General features: G+C 40.5%; 1 protein-coding gene and 1 pseudogene across 2 annotated transcripts in view; both read left to right on the top strand.

The window, feature by feature from the left end:
• Nucleotides 1-8380: 8380 nt before the first annotated feature.
• LOC129061796 (L-lactate dehydrogenase A-like 6A) lies at nt 8381-11903 on the top strand (annotated as a pseudogene).
• ARL5A (ADP ribosylation factor like GTPase 5A) overlaps nt 11747-16853 on the top strand; it is a 26051-nt gene continuing 20944 nt past the window's right edge. Inside the window, exon 1 of one of the 2 annotated variants that reach the window (XM_054562641.1) lies at nt 11747-12083. In XM_054562641.1, coding sequence (XP_054418616.1) covers nt 12038-12083 — 46 coding nt within the window. In that variant the 5' untranslated portion in view covers nt 11747-12037. The remainder of the gene's footprint in view (nt 12084-16853) is intronic. The other variant, XM_054562642.1, reaches the window with a different exon arrangement.

Here is a 16853-nt window from a genome sequence, read left to right as displayed (position 1 = left end):
ACAGGATTGAGTACCATATACGAAAATAAACTGGATGAACCATATTGTTCATAAGAAACCCCTAAGTGAGTAATTTAATGTAGCAGTTATCAGATGTTTCCAAAGGTATTCTGAACCTGTGGCTTATTACTTAAATTTCACGTGCTGAGTGTCAGTTGTCCATGCTGTGACTTGACTTGATTGGCATTTGACTTTTCTTTCATTGCAGTGTCCAAGAAGTTGAAAAGAAATGTATACTATATTGATTATTACCACTTCATTAGAATTTTACAATGATTTATTGCAGCCAAGTTATTTCACAAGCTGGATCAGAGTTCATCCATCCAACTGCCCTAGAAAATAGGCAGGGCATAGAGTATTAGACCTAACTTCTAATGAATAAACCAGATTTCATTGTAACTTTTCTCTCTAAAGTAATGTTATCTAAAAATACACATATGAAATGCTTTTAAGATGATACTCATCTGAAGCATCCAAGACAATGCCTAGAATACAATACATGTTGAATGAATGTATGGCACCTCAGTTATTAAAGTACCATATGAAGCTGTCCCAACTATCAAGGCATTTCAACCACTGATCAAAAACTCCAGACCGGAAGGATTGCAGCTCACTGCAACCACCCCATCAACCTGGCCATATAACCTGAAGCCACCTCTCTCTCGTCGTCAGCACATCTCCACTAAAAAGATGGACTGTGGGAACATCTTGTTTGTCCTGTCATACCACATGCAGATGAGCATAGTGGTTACAGCGTGGGCTCTAACTCGCCTGGGTTCAAAGCCTAGATCCAGAAGTAACTAGCTATGAGCTTGGGGCAGTCACTTAGCTTCCCTGTGCCTGTATCTATTTCCGCACAGTGATTTTTCTTTTGATTTTGGGTCATATTTTCCTGTTGTCTTAACTAATTAAAGACCTGATTAAGGTGACATAAAACACAAGAATTATTTTGATAAAAAAGAATCTTTGCTTTCTTGGCAGAAAACGTTCATAATACCTTATCAAGAATGGACCAATCATCCAAGAAAATTTGTCCTTTTAACAGGTGAAAGAATATTAGATTTAGTACAGTATTGATATTAAAGCTTATTTTTTAAAAAACCCTTGTAACAAATTTATTTAATCTTATCCAGCCTTATCTCACATAAAGTTTCTTTCCCAAGGTAATTTTTTATGAAGCTTTCCTCAAAAATGCATTTCCATACCTTATATCCTCTTTTACTGAAAATACATATTATTTCCTTCCATATTAATTAAATTCTTAGTCCTTAGAAACCTTAATTTCTAATGATAACTGAAAGGTAAGCAATTAGCATTCTTTAGAATGGAAAATTTATGAATACATTTCATAACCTCTGGAAACAGAGGCTCTTTTACTGTCAAAGTAAATATATCTATTATATACATATGTATTTAGTTGGGTTTTTTTTAACAGACTTAATTCACTTTATTTTTCTTGTATTAACTTATGTAGTGGCTGCAGCTGGAGCCTCGGTCCGCTGCCCGGAAACTCTGGGGTGGCCTGTACAAGGCGGCCAGTGAATTCCTGTAGGGAGACTTGGTGAACACAGCCTCTTTCCAGAGGTTGGGGTGAGATAGCTGCAGTGGGTCTTGGGGATGGCATCAAAGGTGGCCCTGGCAAAGTTGCCAAGGTGGCAGTTCAGCCCCTGGCCAAGGTGTAGCAGTTGTCGATATCGGCTGTCATCAACAGCTACTTGGGTACAGGGGCTAAGACGATGCCCCCCCCCCCGCCTCTGGGGGCGGGTGGAGGTGGAGTGCACCAGCACAGAGCCCCAGCAGCCAGTCACCTTGCAAGGGACGGTGTGGGACTCATTGATCTTGTCCCCCCCAGTAGCCTCGCCACACGGGGACAATAGAGATTTTGGCCAGTATGATGACCTGACAGATGGCAGTGACTACTTCTTTAGAGCACTCAACACCCAGCCGACTTATCCATTGTAGTTCCCCATGGCCACAAATGCCTTGAGCATCCGCTGGCCAGCGCCAGTCTGCTTTTGCACCAGCATGATCTTCAAAACCTCTCTCCTCGAGGGATGCCCCCAGGAAAAAGTCAATGATCTGATTCCTTGATGGGCATGGAGAAGAAATAGACCTGCTCCAGGGATGTAATCTTCATGTCCTTGACCAGGCAGCCCAGCCTAGTGACCAGGATCCACTGCTTGCCCCTGGCCTCGCCTCTGTGAGCTCCACGGCTTCACCCCGCCTGACCCCGGTCTCAACCTGCGCCCTGGATGCTGCTCCCAAATCCACACACGCTGTGGCCTCCCGTTCCAGGGCCCTTCCACAGCACCGGCATCATCCGCCACGTGGTGTTTCCTCGGAGAAGAAATACTGTCAGGCATAGTCCATAAGTTTTAGAGACATATGCTTTCTTAACAAAGCACAGAACATATTAATTAATTAACAAATCCAAGTTTATCTTTTAGTTTCTCTGTAATAAGGAGTCAAACATAGATAAATTTATTTAACAACGTTTCAGTATTTTATTTAGAAATGATCTAGATATTCTATGATTTTAATTTGACTCATCATTTAATTTAATTTGTCAAAACTCAAAGGTTTCAAGTTACCAAAAGATTTTCAGAAACTATGTAGACATCCCATAAAACTTAAATAATGCTGAAAAGTTCACCTAAAAACTTACTTGATCTACATCTACTTATTTTACTTGTTCTCAATAACTTATAAAAAATTCATCATACTAAATTATTTTTCTTGCTGACAAGCTGTGCAACCAAGATAACGTGAACTTATTTGACTAATAAACCCAAGTAGAATAAAAGTATTATACTTAAGGTTAATAACTCCAAAGACATGCCTATTTAACCAAACCAAACTCAAACCAACTTTAATATCAAATATTTTCTCAAAACACATGATTCTGAAAAACATTTGGGTTCCTTTCTATTATATTTTTGAGAATTTTTATATTACTACTTAATTCCTTTAAACCAATTAAACAGAACTTTGTATAAACCAATTCTAGCAGTATCCTCCAGAGGTAAACATACATGCACATATATAAACAGATGCAAGGGGAGAGCTGATGTCTTCATTTTAAAATGTTAGCCCTGAGACAGGTGTGGTGAGGAGAAGAAAAAAACAAAAAACAAAACGACTAATTCAGTATCAGTTGGAATAAGTTAAGTTTATTCATTCAGTTGGCTAAGCCTATTTCTTATTATTTATGGTGAAGACAATTAAGACTTGTATTGTTCGTTGGCAAGGAGCCTGGGAGCCAAAGCAGCAGTTTGTGCTTTAAAAACCCTTCTTTCCCATTGGGGACGGTAAAGATAGGTGGAATCTGAACTACTTCTAGAGTTGCACTTCTGGTTTTGAAAAGACTTGTAAGATGAGGACAGTTGCTCTCACTTCCCCCCAAATTAGGTTGTAATTTAAAGTGATACTACAGGTTGATCTATGCATCCAACTGCATCATTCCTAATTTTCCTCTTCCTCTCCGGATACATAGTTTTATTTTAGTTTAGGGGAGAAGGACTTAAAAGCATTCCTTTCAGGCCCTGAATCTTTAGCTTCCAAATTTGCCAATTTTCTAACCCAAAAGTTACCAAATGCTTTCAAATATCTTGTCATGTTTCCAGCAGGAGAAACAGTAAGAGATTTTAAAGCACCTGCTCAGATGGCCAAAGTTTCTTTCAGACTCCTTTTAGAACTGGTTTTTGAAGTCATTTTGTTTTTGAATATCAAAGAATAAATTCCATTGTCTTCGGAGAGGTTTGGAATTCTCTCTTTAAGGGAGGTCTCTTGGGGTGCACTTAAAGTTTTCCGTTAATGGCCATTAGAATTTTAAATTATTTTGGCTACGTTGGTCCATTTTATTAAAAAGCACAAAATGTTTGTATACATAACTAGCTAGATTTTGTGGGAAGTTTTGACTTTTTTTTTAATCCTCACCCAAGGACATCCTTTCATTGCTTTTGAGACAGAGAGGAAGGGAGAGAGAAAAACATCAATGCAAGAGAGGAAATCGATCAGTTGCCTCCAGTATGTACCAGGGATTGAACCCCAAAACTCTGTGCCCTGACCAGGAATCAAACCTGAAACGTTTCTGGTAGGGAATGATGCTCCAACCAATGACGCCACACTGGCCAGGGCTTTAGGGAACTTTTTAGAAGTTGCCATGTTAAAGAAAAATTTCCCTGAAAGCTATCATGGCCAGACAAAAAGACAAAAGAGATGTTATCTATCTTTGAAGCATTCAATTTCTTAGAGGCTTCTCAATACTGATTGAAAAATGCTTCTTCTCATTTAACTTATTTAACATTCCTAAGATTCTCTAATTGTGCATATAAACATACTAATTTCAGAATCTCAAAAGTTCTCCAGAGAGACCACTGTAACTCCAAATTGTCCTTTATATCCAAGTCCACCTAGACAAATACTTAGCAGAGGGTGGACCATGAATCCAGCTGACATTCCAGAATGAGATTGTCTATTTGTAACAGACTTAAAAACAGGGCACCCAGTATCAGAGGACCCAAGAATAAAGGTCTGAACCTCAACTGAAGGAGAGTTCAGAACCGAAAAGACTCATAGCTGGAATAATCCCAGAGCTGTTGGGGAGACAACGGAGCACAGTGGGCATGAGCCCCACCGGTGGCCCTGGGATTGAAATGGAGCATTCTTTGGACCCCATGACGCTAACACCGTATATGTCGAAGGAACTCAAAAAGACTCTGGAGGCTTTACTAGAAATAAATGATTATAATTTATTCAAGGCTGTGAGAGGTTGCAAACCACAAACACACCTAGAAAATACCCAGTGTATCGAAGGAAAAAGAAAAGCTGAGGGTTCTTGTAATAGAAAGTACATTCTTAAGAAGAATCAGTCCTGCATTCTTTTTTGTTTAAATTTTTATTAAACTTATTGGAGTGACATTGTTTAATAAAGTCACATAGCTTTCAGCGTACCTTTCTATAATACATCATCTGTGCATTGCATTGTGTGTTCACCACCCAAAGTCAACACTCCTTCCGTCACCCTATGTCTGACCCTGTTTACTCTTTTCTTCCTCCCCTAGCCTCTTCCCCTCTCGTAACCACCATACTGTTGTCTCTGTCCCTAGTTTTTGTTTGTTTGTCTTGTTTGTTCGGTTGTTGCTCTCAGTTTTATCCGACATGCATGTGAAGTCATGTGGTTCATGACTTTTTCCATCTGACTGACTTTGTTAGCATGCTATTCTCAAGATTCATCCATGTTGTTGCGAATGGCAGTATTTAATCTATACTGAGAGATGTCTCATATTCCATTGTATATATGTGCCACACCTTTATCCAATGATCTGTTGAAGGACACTCTGGTTGTTTCATTTCTTGGCCACTGTGAATAGTGTTGCAATGAACATAGGGATACATATATTTTTATGAATAAATGTTTTCAAAATTTTCTGGTAGATACCCAGAAAAGGAATTGCTGGATCATATGGTAGTTCTGTTCTTTATTTATTTATTTTTTTTTAGAAAACTCCATGCTGTTTTCCATAGTGGCTTTACTACATTCTTAGCCTCTGAAATGGTCTGAGATGTTAATCATCTAGATGACCAGTGGTCTGGATAGTGGATATCAGGTGGTCTGGATATGTGAACATTCTTTCCCTAGTCCTTCAGGGGTAATCAGAGGATTATCTGGAGGTTTGATGTATGTCCAGTTTGCCAGGCTAGTAAACAAGACTAGGATTATTTCCTCATACCTCAACCTACTCGATTTTAGTGATATAGCAGCTTGACTCTAATGAGTCCATTTTATTTCTTCACTCTGTTCCTCAGTGAATTAATATAATAATTTTCTTTCCCTTCATATGTGTCCTCTAAACTTTGGCCTTTAATCACAAGCCCCAGAAGAAATGAAAAAGGACTTTTCTTGCAGTTTTGCAAAGAGGCATCTTTCAGTCCTCATTTCTGCCCTTTGTTTTACAGGTACTAATTTTCTAGCTCAGACAACTAAGAAACCCTGTAGGCTGCCTCAAGCTCTCACTCATATGCTGTACTTTTTTATATGTTAATATAAAATAGTGTATGGCTAAGAAAGGTGAGGTATTAAGGTGTAGTTTATTGTAGATTTTCAAAATTTTCATTCGCATCACTTCTACCTGGACCCAGTTGTTGCCAGAAGCAGTGGTGGTGGCTTTATTATAAATATGGAGCCTGTGGGCCCTGAGACTGCGCAGCAGTCCACTGGGCGGGAGGCTCTGGGTCTACTGATGACCAGCTTTTCCAGGTTAAAGGTGGACTTTTCCTAGGGACTGTTGCTGCAGCGGGAATGCTAGCTGGACGTGTTACAACATTCTCATTGCCTGAAAAGAGAAGCCCTGAATGGTTCAATAAGTGGGGCATAGCCCGTGCTGCCCTACCAGAAAGCGCGTCTGCCCGGGCCCGGGGCACCGTGAGGCGCTGGCGCGATCTGCTTCGCCGCCTGGAAAGCTTTGAGAATTCACAGTTTGTCAACCATGGTCATGACTGTCATAAAGGCGATGGAAGCCTTTCCCAGCAGAAGGTTCTCAAACTGGATACAATGTAGAACCGGATCTCCATCTCAGCATATGCAAGGAATTGGTGCAAGGGGCCACTGGGAGACGATGCACAGGCTCCTTTCTCTCTGGCATGTTACACTTTAGAAAACTTAACCTTATTTTCATCTGTACTTAATTAAAGCACTTTTAATTGGCATACATACTAAAAATAAAAAATCTGGGTTGGCCAATTATACACATTGAATATTGAAGAGAATTTGTGTTTATAAAACAAGCTCAAGAAGTACTTTAAAAATCAACAAGGAGACAGTGGCCATAAATGACACTCTAGACCAAAAGGATTTAACTGATACCTTCAGAGCATTTCACCCCAAAGCAGCAGAATATAAATTCTTTTCAATGCATATGGAACATTTTCTAAGATAGACCACATTAGGACACAAAACAAGTCTCAGTAAATTTAAGAAGGTTGAAATCATTTCAAGCATCTTCTCTGGCTATAATGCTATGAAACTAGAAATCGGTCACAAGAAGAACACTGAAAAATACACAAAGACATGGAAGCTAAATAACATGTTATCATTAAACAATGTTGGCATGGGTCAACGATGAGATCAAGGAAGACATCAAAAGATAGCTTGAAACAAATGAAAATGAGAGCACAACAATCCAAAATCTGTAGGACACAGCAAAAGCAGTTCTAAGAGGGATATTCATAGCATTACAGGCCTATCTCAAGAAACGTCATTGTGGAGCACAGCATGAAGTTATCTCAAAAATTAAAAACAATGAAAAACAGCACTGCCTCATGACCCAGCAATTCCATTTCTGTCAGTTTATCCAAAGAAACCCAAAACACTAATTCAAAAAAATATAAGCACCTCTATGTTCATTGCACCAGTATTTACAATAGCCAAAATCTGGAAGCAGCCCAAGCGTCCATCAGTAGATAAATGGATAAAACAACTATGGCACATATACACAATGGAATACTACTTAGCTGTAAAAAAGAAGAAAACTTTACCCTTTGCAACTGGACAGCATGAATGGACCTGGAGAGCTTTATGCTAAGTGAAATAAGCCAGTCAGAGAAAAACAAGTACCATATGATCTCACTCATATGTGGAATTTAATGAACAAACTGAACTAACAAGCAAAACAGAGACAGACTCATAGATGGAGAGTAGTTGACAGCTCTGCGGGGGGCAGGGGTAAAGAGGTGGAGGGATCTAGCAGAAGAAAAAGAACTCATGGACACCGAGAGTGTGGTGATTGCTGAGGAGACCAGTGTGGCAGGAGGTAGAAGAGGGTATAAGGAGGATAAATGGTGATAGAAAAAAAGACAATTAAAATTTTTTTAAAAAAGAAGCACAGTCATACCTCAGTACTCATAGGCTTCAGACCTTGCCAATCCTGGTACTCACTGCATTTTGGTGAGAAAAAAATGTTTCAGCACTTGGCACTTCCTTGGGACTCATTGCACTTGCTAGAACTTGTGTGAGTCATGACGCCACCCTGAAAGAGAAAATGCTTCCTCACTTGGTACTCAGTGGTTTCGGCACTGGTCAGGAGTTCCAGAAAGAACTAACGATCAACACTGAGGTACCATTGTACTTTATAGAGGCTGTAGTGAATCCTCACAAGCTGGGCCTGCCTGGCGCAGCCACAGTAGCAAGCTTGAAGAGGCGTCGACTGCCAACAACCTTGTACATCCTCAACACCACGCTGATTGTCCATTGGCTCACAGCCTTGCACAGACTCAGTAGCAGGCTGAGGAGGTGGCCAAGCATCACAAGCTCCCTTCTTTTCACACCTCAAACCATATATCTGCTGCATTCTTCCATTCTCTTCCCCCAGCTTTTGAGTGAATGGCCATGAGTGTGGGAGTCCTGTGCGCCAGCTGGAGAGTGGGCACTGGGAGAGCAAATTTCCTGAGTCTGGGGATGTCCCCACCAGCCAGCCTGCATCCCACTCAGGCGCCCTTGGCCCGTTACCCCTGTGTCCAGGCTGGCGACTGTCAAATGTGAGTTTATAAAGAATTTAACTTCAGAGGAAGCCATTCATCACAATACACTTTCCATTATAGGAACTGGATCGGTTGGTGTGGCCTGTGCTATCAGCATCCTGCTTAAAGGCTTGCGTGATGAGCTTGCTTTGGGGGATGCTACAGATGGCAAACTGAAGGGCCAAACAACGGATCTTCAACATGGCAGTCCTTGTGTGAAAATGACAAATATTGTTGCCAGCCAAGGCTACCTTTCACTGCGAACTCCGATCTGGTGATTATCACAGCAGGTGCATGCCAGGAAAAGGGAGAAACCCACCTTAATTTAGTCCAATGAAGTATGGCCATGTTTAAATCCATATCTAATATTATCCAATACAGTCCTCACTGCAAGATGATTGTTTCCAATCCCATGCATATCTTAACTTATGTAGCCTGGAAGTTAAGTAAAACTGCCCCCCAAAAACATGTCATTGGAAGTGGTTATAATCTGGATTCTGCCCTTTTTCCTTTCCTGATTGGGCAAAAGCTTGGTATCCAGTCTGAAAGCTGTCATGGGTAGATCCTTGGAGAGCACGGAGACTCGCGTGTTCCTGTGTGGAGTTAATATTGCTTGTGCCTCTCTGAAGGATCTGAACTCAGATATAGGAACTGATAAAAATCCTGAGCAGTGGGAAAATGTCCACAAAGATGTGATTGCTAGCACCTAAGAGATTATTAAAATGAAAAGTTCTACCCCCTGGGCCATTGGCCTTTCCATAGCTGATTTAAGGGGAAGGATTTGAAGAATCTTAGGAAAAATACATCCAGTTTCCATCATAATTAAGGGTCTCTCTGGAATAAATGAAGAGGTATCTATCCTTCAATGTTCTTTGTATCCTGGGAGAGAATGGTATTACCTTATAAAGGTTAAGCTAATCCCTGAGGAAGAGTACAGAAACATTTCTGTACTCTTCTTAGGAGATTCAGATGTAAGTTTTAGGAGAAAACTTAGGAGATGTAAGTTTTAAAGTTGTTAAAACTACCATTCTGAATTAATGATGACAAGATAGTAGGTATGGGTTGTAAATGTCAAAATTTTGAATAAACTTAAGATTCCTAAAAGTTGGAAACAGGAAGGGGTAGAGTAACTCCCCTGTTTATGTAGCTTCTCAGCTATTTTATTTAGCATTGAGGTTTTTTTTTTCTTCAACAATTCCTAAGTGACCACATCAAAGATGTTTTTGTACCACTGACATACCAGTACTTACTTTGCATTTATATGTAGTTGCCATTTGATCCAAAAGACTGTGGAGTGTAGGTGATTTTTGTGTTGCAGAAACTGATTCTTTTCATGAAGCACATATTAATCCTTTCATTTTGCCTGGTTTATGTACTATTTCATTTATTTATACAATATTTTTTAAAAGTTGTAACTTTCTCTACAGTATAAAAATAAATGTACAGAAGTACTTTCTAAAGAAAGTTTAATTTATTTCTTAAGAAGGGGGACAAAGCAGTTCACAATGCCTCTTACAGCCCCTCCCCACTTTTTTCTTTCTCTTCCTTTAGCCAAACTTAAAGAGAATAGAAGGGGATGGAGGGAGCTTTGGGGGGGTTTCTCCATGTAAGTGAAGTATATTACCTCTATTTTTCCCCCACTCCTTGCCTCTGATAAGAGTAGAGACTAATTATCATAGTCATCAGGTCTAATTATCATAGTCATCAGGTGACCTAGAATCAAAGACAGACCTCAGACACAAATCCTCTGCTTTTACATAGGTGAAAATTGAGGCCTAAAGAGGTTAAGTGATTTGGTCAGTTAAAAAAAATAATACATATTCTACCCAGCAAAGCTATCATTTAGAATCCAAGGACATACAAATTGCTTCTGAGGCAAGAAAAAGCTAAAGTAGTTCATCATCACCAAACCAGTATTACATGAAATGTTAGAGGGTCAAGAAGGAGAAAGACAGCAATAAAAAATATGAACAATAAAATGGCAATAAATACATATCTATAAAAATTGAATTAAAAAAAACAAACAAGCGGTAGAACAGAAATAGTCTCATACATACAGAGAACATTTTGATAGTTGCCAGATGGGAGTGGGGTTTGGGGGTTGGGTGAAAAAAGGTGAAGGTATTAAAAAGTACAGATTGGTAGTAACAGAATAGTCTAGGGGACGTATAGTACAGCATAGGGAATACAGTCAAGGATATTCTAATAACTATGTATGGTGTGAGATGGGTATGAGACTTATTGGAATGATCACTTATTAAGTTATATAATCCCAAATCACTGGGGTGTGCACCTAGAACTAATAATATTGTATATCAACTGTAATTGAAAAATAAAAATTTAAAAAATAACACATAGAACAAGAACTCTGATGCCAAGTTACCTATTGATGCAGTTATACTCTAGTTTTAAACTAATATTTGACAGTAGAGGGTTGATTCAATACAGTGTGAAATTTGCATAGCACAGGACACTGTTGTTCAAGGTATACAGGTAAGAAGACTGGAAAAACAGAGAGAACATTTGATTAGCTGTTTAACCAGCTTGGAATAGTGGAAATTACAGCGGGAAAGGACAGCTGGAAAGGACAACTGGGGTCATATCGTGGAGTACAAGTATCTGTCAAGTGCTTCGACTCCAGGCCAAACAGCTTTCGTGCCAATGATTTTTAAACATGGTTGTGACTTGATCGAAATTGTTTTTTAGGGCAAGACCGTCATGAACATGGAGGGAGATAGAAGAAGGAAGAGCCTGAGGTTCAAAAAAGACCATAAGGCAACTGCCTAAGTAAGGCTATCCACTCGGTGTGGGGCAGAGGTTTGGGAAAGATACTAAGCTTCTCCCAAAGTTCCTGCTGGAGCTTTACATCTTTGAGAATTAGGACGGGTGATTTTTGGTGCAGCGTGCGTGAAGCGTTGGGGATGGGAACAGGATATTCAATAACATATTTACATTATGGTTCTGCGGAGAAAAACAAAACTCGGGTTCGGGGCGGGGCGGGGGGCGGGGGTGGGAACGCCACAGCAAGCAGCGGGAGGCCATCTGCACCAAACCCGCAGCCCGCATTGCCTACATTATAGGGCTCAGTCCCGCCGCCTACAGGTCGCCTAGTTAAGCGAGGGCCAGGCAATTGCCCTTTCCCAGACCCCGCCCCTCCGGCCGCGCGCCTGCGCTTTCCCGTCCCGCCCCCCCCCCCAGCACCCCCGCCCGCGTGGTCGCAGCCACCGCAGCCGCCCAAGAGGAGCTGGGGGAGGACGGTGGCCTGCGAGGCTCGCCGCAGACAACGCGGCGGCGATGTCCGCGAGTCAGGCGGGTGCCGCGGCGGCAGCGGCGGGGCCTCGCGCGCGGCTGGGCGGCCTGGGGTTCGGCCTCCCTTCGGTTCCTAGGAAGCGCGCCGGCGGCCAGCTCGGGAGCAGCGGCAGCAGAGGCGAAGGCTGCGGCGCGTCTCTCTCCTCCCTGTCAGCCTAAGCCAGGGGAGGCCAGGCGACCGGGTGGCTGGAGGGGGGTCCGCTGCCCGAGAATGGGAATTCTCTTCACCAGGATATGGAGACTGTTCAATCACCAGGGTGAGGGGCTCGGGCTGAGGGCGTAGGGTGGGGGAGAGGGTCACCCCTGGCTGGGTGAGTCGGGGTCTCTAAATACTTCCGGAGCGTGGGCGGTGCGGTCGCGCGCGGTCTCTGCGCTGGGTGCGGGCAGCTGGCGTGCGGGCCTGGGTTGTTCAGTCCCACTCGCGGCTCGGGCATGGTTCCCGACTCTCAGCCTTTTGTCTTAGGGGACCTTCCCGAGAAATCTATCCCTCAAATACACCCATTGCTCCGATTTCGGTTAGGGATGGAAAAGATTTCTTGTCTGACGTCCCGGGGTGGCACAGCCTAGCCTTTTAATCCCTCTTCCTCCAGCAGTTGGGTTTGCACACCGTGAAGAAAGTGTGGGGTTGTCTGGGATGAAGGTTGTAGGTTTTTAGCTTAGCCGCACCACTGAGCGACCGAGGGGGGCAGAATGCGGAAAACACAAGGAATCGCTCTTCACTGGCCCAGTACAGCTCAGGTTGTGAACTTTGACTGCACCTCTACCCCTCTTTGGGAACACTCTCCTGCATCCTGAATCGTGACGGACGTCTTTGCTGTATTTATTTATATCCATCTGTGTTTAAGGTTAAGCTTGAGGTCATTTTTCTACTTGTGTATTTAAGGGGTTTTTTGTTTGTTTTTGGTTGGGTTAAGTGTTTCGCATAAAGCATTTGAAAACCATATCACGTGAAACATTTGTTAACCGTGGGTAACTAGCAAGTTACCAAGTATAGAGTGTATTATTGTGTAGAGATGCTTAAGTTCATCTAAACTCAAATATTGTCTTGAAATGAGTATCAGGTTTATTAAAATTCATTACAAAATGAGTGTATAAAACTGGGGAAAAGATAAAATTTTAACAAAAAGCCTCCATAGTCATTAAGATACAATATAGTTAGTGGTGTGCTTTGTTTCTTAACTCAAGTGATTTCACCATTCCTGCTGCAATGCAATAACTTAGTTTGCATTTTTCTCTTGTGTAAGCTGGTAGTGGTGTCACATCCCAAAGTTTTCCAATAAAGATTTAATGAATGGTGGCATTTGTTATGTACAACCACTAACCCCACCTCCTCCTTCATGATTCAGCTTCACCTATGTTAGACTGTGACAGGAAGGTAGTGGAACTTGAATTTGTGATCACTAGTGCATCTTCTTCAAAAATAAAGATGATAGGGTAGATCATATGATACTAAATGGAAGAGTAGTATTTCGTTATTTTTCTGATGTGGAGATTTTTCATAGAGTAGAGAGAACCAGTTCTAATCTTCCCAGTCTCTGGCTAGGAACCAGCTGGTCACTTAACCTCTCTGGGTCTAGGCGTTCTCACCTAGAACACCAGGGATTTTGACTATGTGACTGTGGAGCCTACAAATCTTGAAAACTTAATCTCTAGGTTTCAGGTATTGAAATTTACATTGCCATAAAATCAGTGGTGCTTATAGTAGATAACATCTATTCTAGTTTTAACATCCATAATTTTATATTGTTTTAAAAATGAAACGTTTCGACACTATGAAATTTAGAGTTTGCTTGTCAGTTGACTCTAGTACTGCAAATTAGATATTTCTACTTTCTGTTTTGAGTCAGTGATAAAATTATTTGTCTTTGTAACTAAAGAATGAATTAGAGCTTTGCCAACAGCTACTTGCCGATAGTAAAAAAAAATAAGGATGTGTGCATTGTTACCACCAAAAATCTACTAATACAGTGCTCTTATTACCTGTATTTTGTGATAATTTTTACTGGACATTTATTTCAGTGCTGGGAAATTAATAGTAAGAGGAATTAATGAAGTTAAGTTCTAGAAATTTAGATGTCGACATTGTGAAAATGTGAATAAAACTCTTTCTCTTCCGCTACATGATGTAGTTGTGTTAACAGTAGGGTCACTTTTCAAAATATTCACTGTTAAATCTAATGTCAGATGCTTGTTGGTCTTTTTGGTTCTTTATTAAATTGGATATATGTACGTTAGATATATCTTGGATGCTTTATTTTACCTTCCGAAGACACAGAACACCATTCTATATTCTTTACACATAAACTCTTGGAAGGATGATTTGAGGGCTCTGCCAGGCTGGTGAAGCTTAATCTATACCATATCTCTTTTTTCTGAAACCCCTTTAGAACAATTTTCTCATTTTAAACTTAAGATCAGTTGAATGCATAATGAAAGCTAATTGTGTACTCTCCACACTCGAAAAACCAGAGTTTGCATTTAGATAATATGTATTTAAATAGAGTACAACCTTTGTTGCAGATGCTGTTGTATGCATCACTTTAAATAAAAAAGTTACAACAGTCCTTTGAAGGAGTTACTCTTTTCCACTAAAAAGAGGAAACTGAGGTTCCAATGGAGTGATTTCCCTGAGCCATGCAGCTGGTAAATGCCAGATCCAGGCAAGTTAAAACACTAAAGAAATATGTTGCTGACACTTTCTTCTACAAGAAGAGATTGGTATCATTTCTTCTTTTTCCCCGTTAACCATTTTGGAGTTACTATACTATAAGTCTTTAAGACTGTATTTTAGAATAAAAGGGCATGTGATCATTGGTTGGTTCGTTTATTAAGTGAATATTTTTGAGCACCCTTTTAGTGTCAGGAACTATTGTAGGTGGTGTGCGTAAACAGGGAACCGAACAGAAAAACCTCCTCCCTTTATGGAGCATTCATTCTTGTTTGGGAAGACAGAAAGTAAGCTAACGTCATCTCTATAGAGAAAATAATAGCAGTTAACATTTGCTGATTTGTACAAGATTAGGTTGTAAATGCTGTACACAAATTAGTTGATTTAGTCTTAATTGATTTACTCTTCACAACAACTCTATGAGGTAGGTACTCTCTCACCATTTTATAAAGGCCAATAAACATTAGGTAACTTGTTTGCTTAAGGTATGACAATTAAAAGTGATAGACCTAGGATTTTACATCTAGTGCCTGAGTTACTGCTCTCCAAAAACAAAAACAAAAAATACCAAAAAACCACAACTTTCTTTGTATATGAAGAGTTCATGTTAGATAAAAGGAAGAACTTTAACATGAACTATGAAAGAAGTTGTGAAATTTTTCCCATTGACAATCTTGTATCATTTTCTGATTGGTTCTTAGAAGAGAAGTAAGTAGTAAATAAGTTCTGGAGAAAGGGCATGTGCTTCCGGAGCCTGGTGCTGGGAAAGTCACCTCTGCCTTTTTTTTTTTTTTTTTAATTGATTTCTTTTTATTGTATGGGAGTTTAAACGTATGGAAGAGCACATACAGAAACTGAGTAGCCAAAGAGGTGGACTGTGCTAGTTAATAGATGTTTTAGCACCACACTCACTCTTTGTACATGCTCTGGTTATGGAGCTGGGTCCTTAAAATACTTCAATTTTGCCAGCTGACAGAACGTTGAGCTTTGTCAGAGGACAGTTGGCGGGGGGGGGGGGGGGGGGGGGCACCCTGCAGAAGGAAAGCTTTTTTCTTCCTGGTTTAAGTGTGCTCTCAGCAGGATCTGTCCTCTTGCAGTGAACACCTTCTTCGGTGGCTGATCCTTGCTCTGCATAGTGGTCAGTAGCAGCCAGCGGCTTCCCAAAGCACCCACTTCATTTGATTTCAGAATGGTGACCCTCCAGCAAAATAACTCTCAATGCACAGCTTTCCCCAGCACCCTAGAAGGGGTGGATTTTCTGCACGGTCCACTGGCAAGTCTGCACAGCTGCTGCTCTGACATTTAGTGAGCCGTAGCCAGGCCCTGTGGCAAAGTGTACATCTCAGTCCTGGGGAGTTGGAGGAAGCTCTGTGTCAGCCCTAGGGGTAGTTAATGCTCCATGTATTTGTTGTTCCTGTCATCTTCAAAGTTACTTCTTATTAGCTAATCCTTAAATACTCCAACCCCTGTAATAGTTATTTAAATTAAACTTTGTGAGTTCAAATTGTGTGATTTCTGTTCTCTGATTTTGCCATGTATAGTTGCTTTTCATTCAGCAACTTCCACGTGCAAAACAGATGTTGGGTTTTTATCTTGAAACTTTACTACCTTTCCTATAAATAGCAAGTTTATCTTCAAACTTTGTTTTTTATTGATGATACTTTTATATTTAAAAATGGATTTTTTTAATTCAGGTCTGGCACAATGCCCCTTCTTTATTACATAAAAATCTTTTATTACAAAATCATAAGCATGTAATTCTATAACATAACAATATCACATTCAAGCATGCCATATGACATTTTAGGTGAAATGTTCAAATTGCTGTTCACCTCGTGCAAGACATTCATGTACCCTGTTAACCTCACTCTGTGATGGTACTTCCGCCGGACCCGGTACATAATGACTTCATCAGTTATCTCCCTTCTAATCTTCGTATTTTCTAGATTTATTTATGCATTCATACTGTATTATGCACATGCTTTATTCTAGACACTGCAATAGCCTGGGAGAACTATAGCGAATGTGACAAAAGTGGATTTTTTGCTGTGTGTGAGAATTAATAAAACTTAGTCATAGTTTGGATAAGAGGTGAGAATGAAGAATCAGGATGACTCTCAACTTATTTGCCTAAGTATTTGTGCCTCCAGGATGTCAGTGATTTTTGTTTGTTTGCTTAATTTACTGACTAGTAGTTGGAAGGATAAATATTGACTCTTAGAAACTAGCAGTAAATGGAACTTGTAGGCTGCCTGGGTGTATGAAATGGAAATAAGTGAAACTAAAAGTATTTTCATGACAAAAACAGTAAAGTATTGATTAGGAAACTAAAGCCTAATCAAAACTCTAAATTCCATCC

This window comes from Pteronotus mesoamericanus, unplaced genomic scaffold, assembly GCF_021234165.1.
Source record: "Pteronotus mesoamericanus isolate MK-2021 breed Mesoamerican mustached bat unplaced genomic scaffold, CSHL_Meso_final scaffold_651, whole genome shotgun sequence".
Lineage (NCBI taxonomy): Eukaryota > Metazoa > Chordata > Mammalia > Chiroptera > Mormoopidae > Pteronotus > Pteronotus mesoamericanus.
The sequence above is the reverse complement of the archived record's forward strand: the minus strand, read 5'-3'. Positions and strand labels throughout refer to the sequence as shown.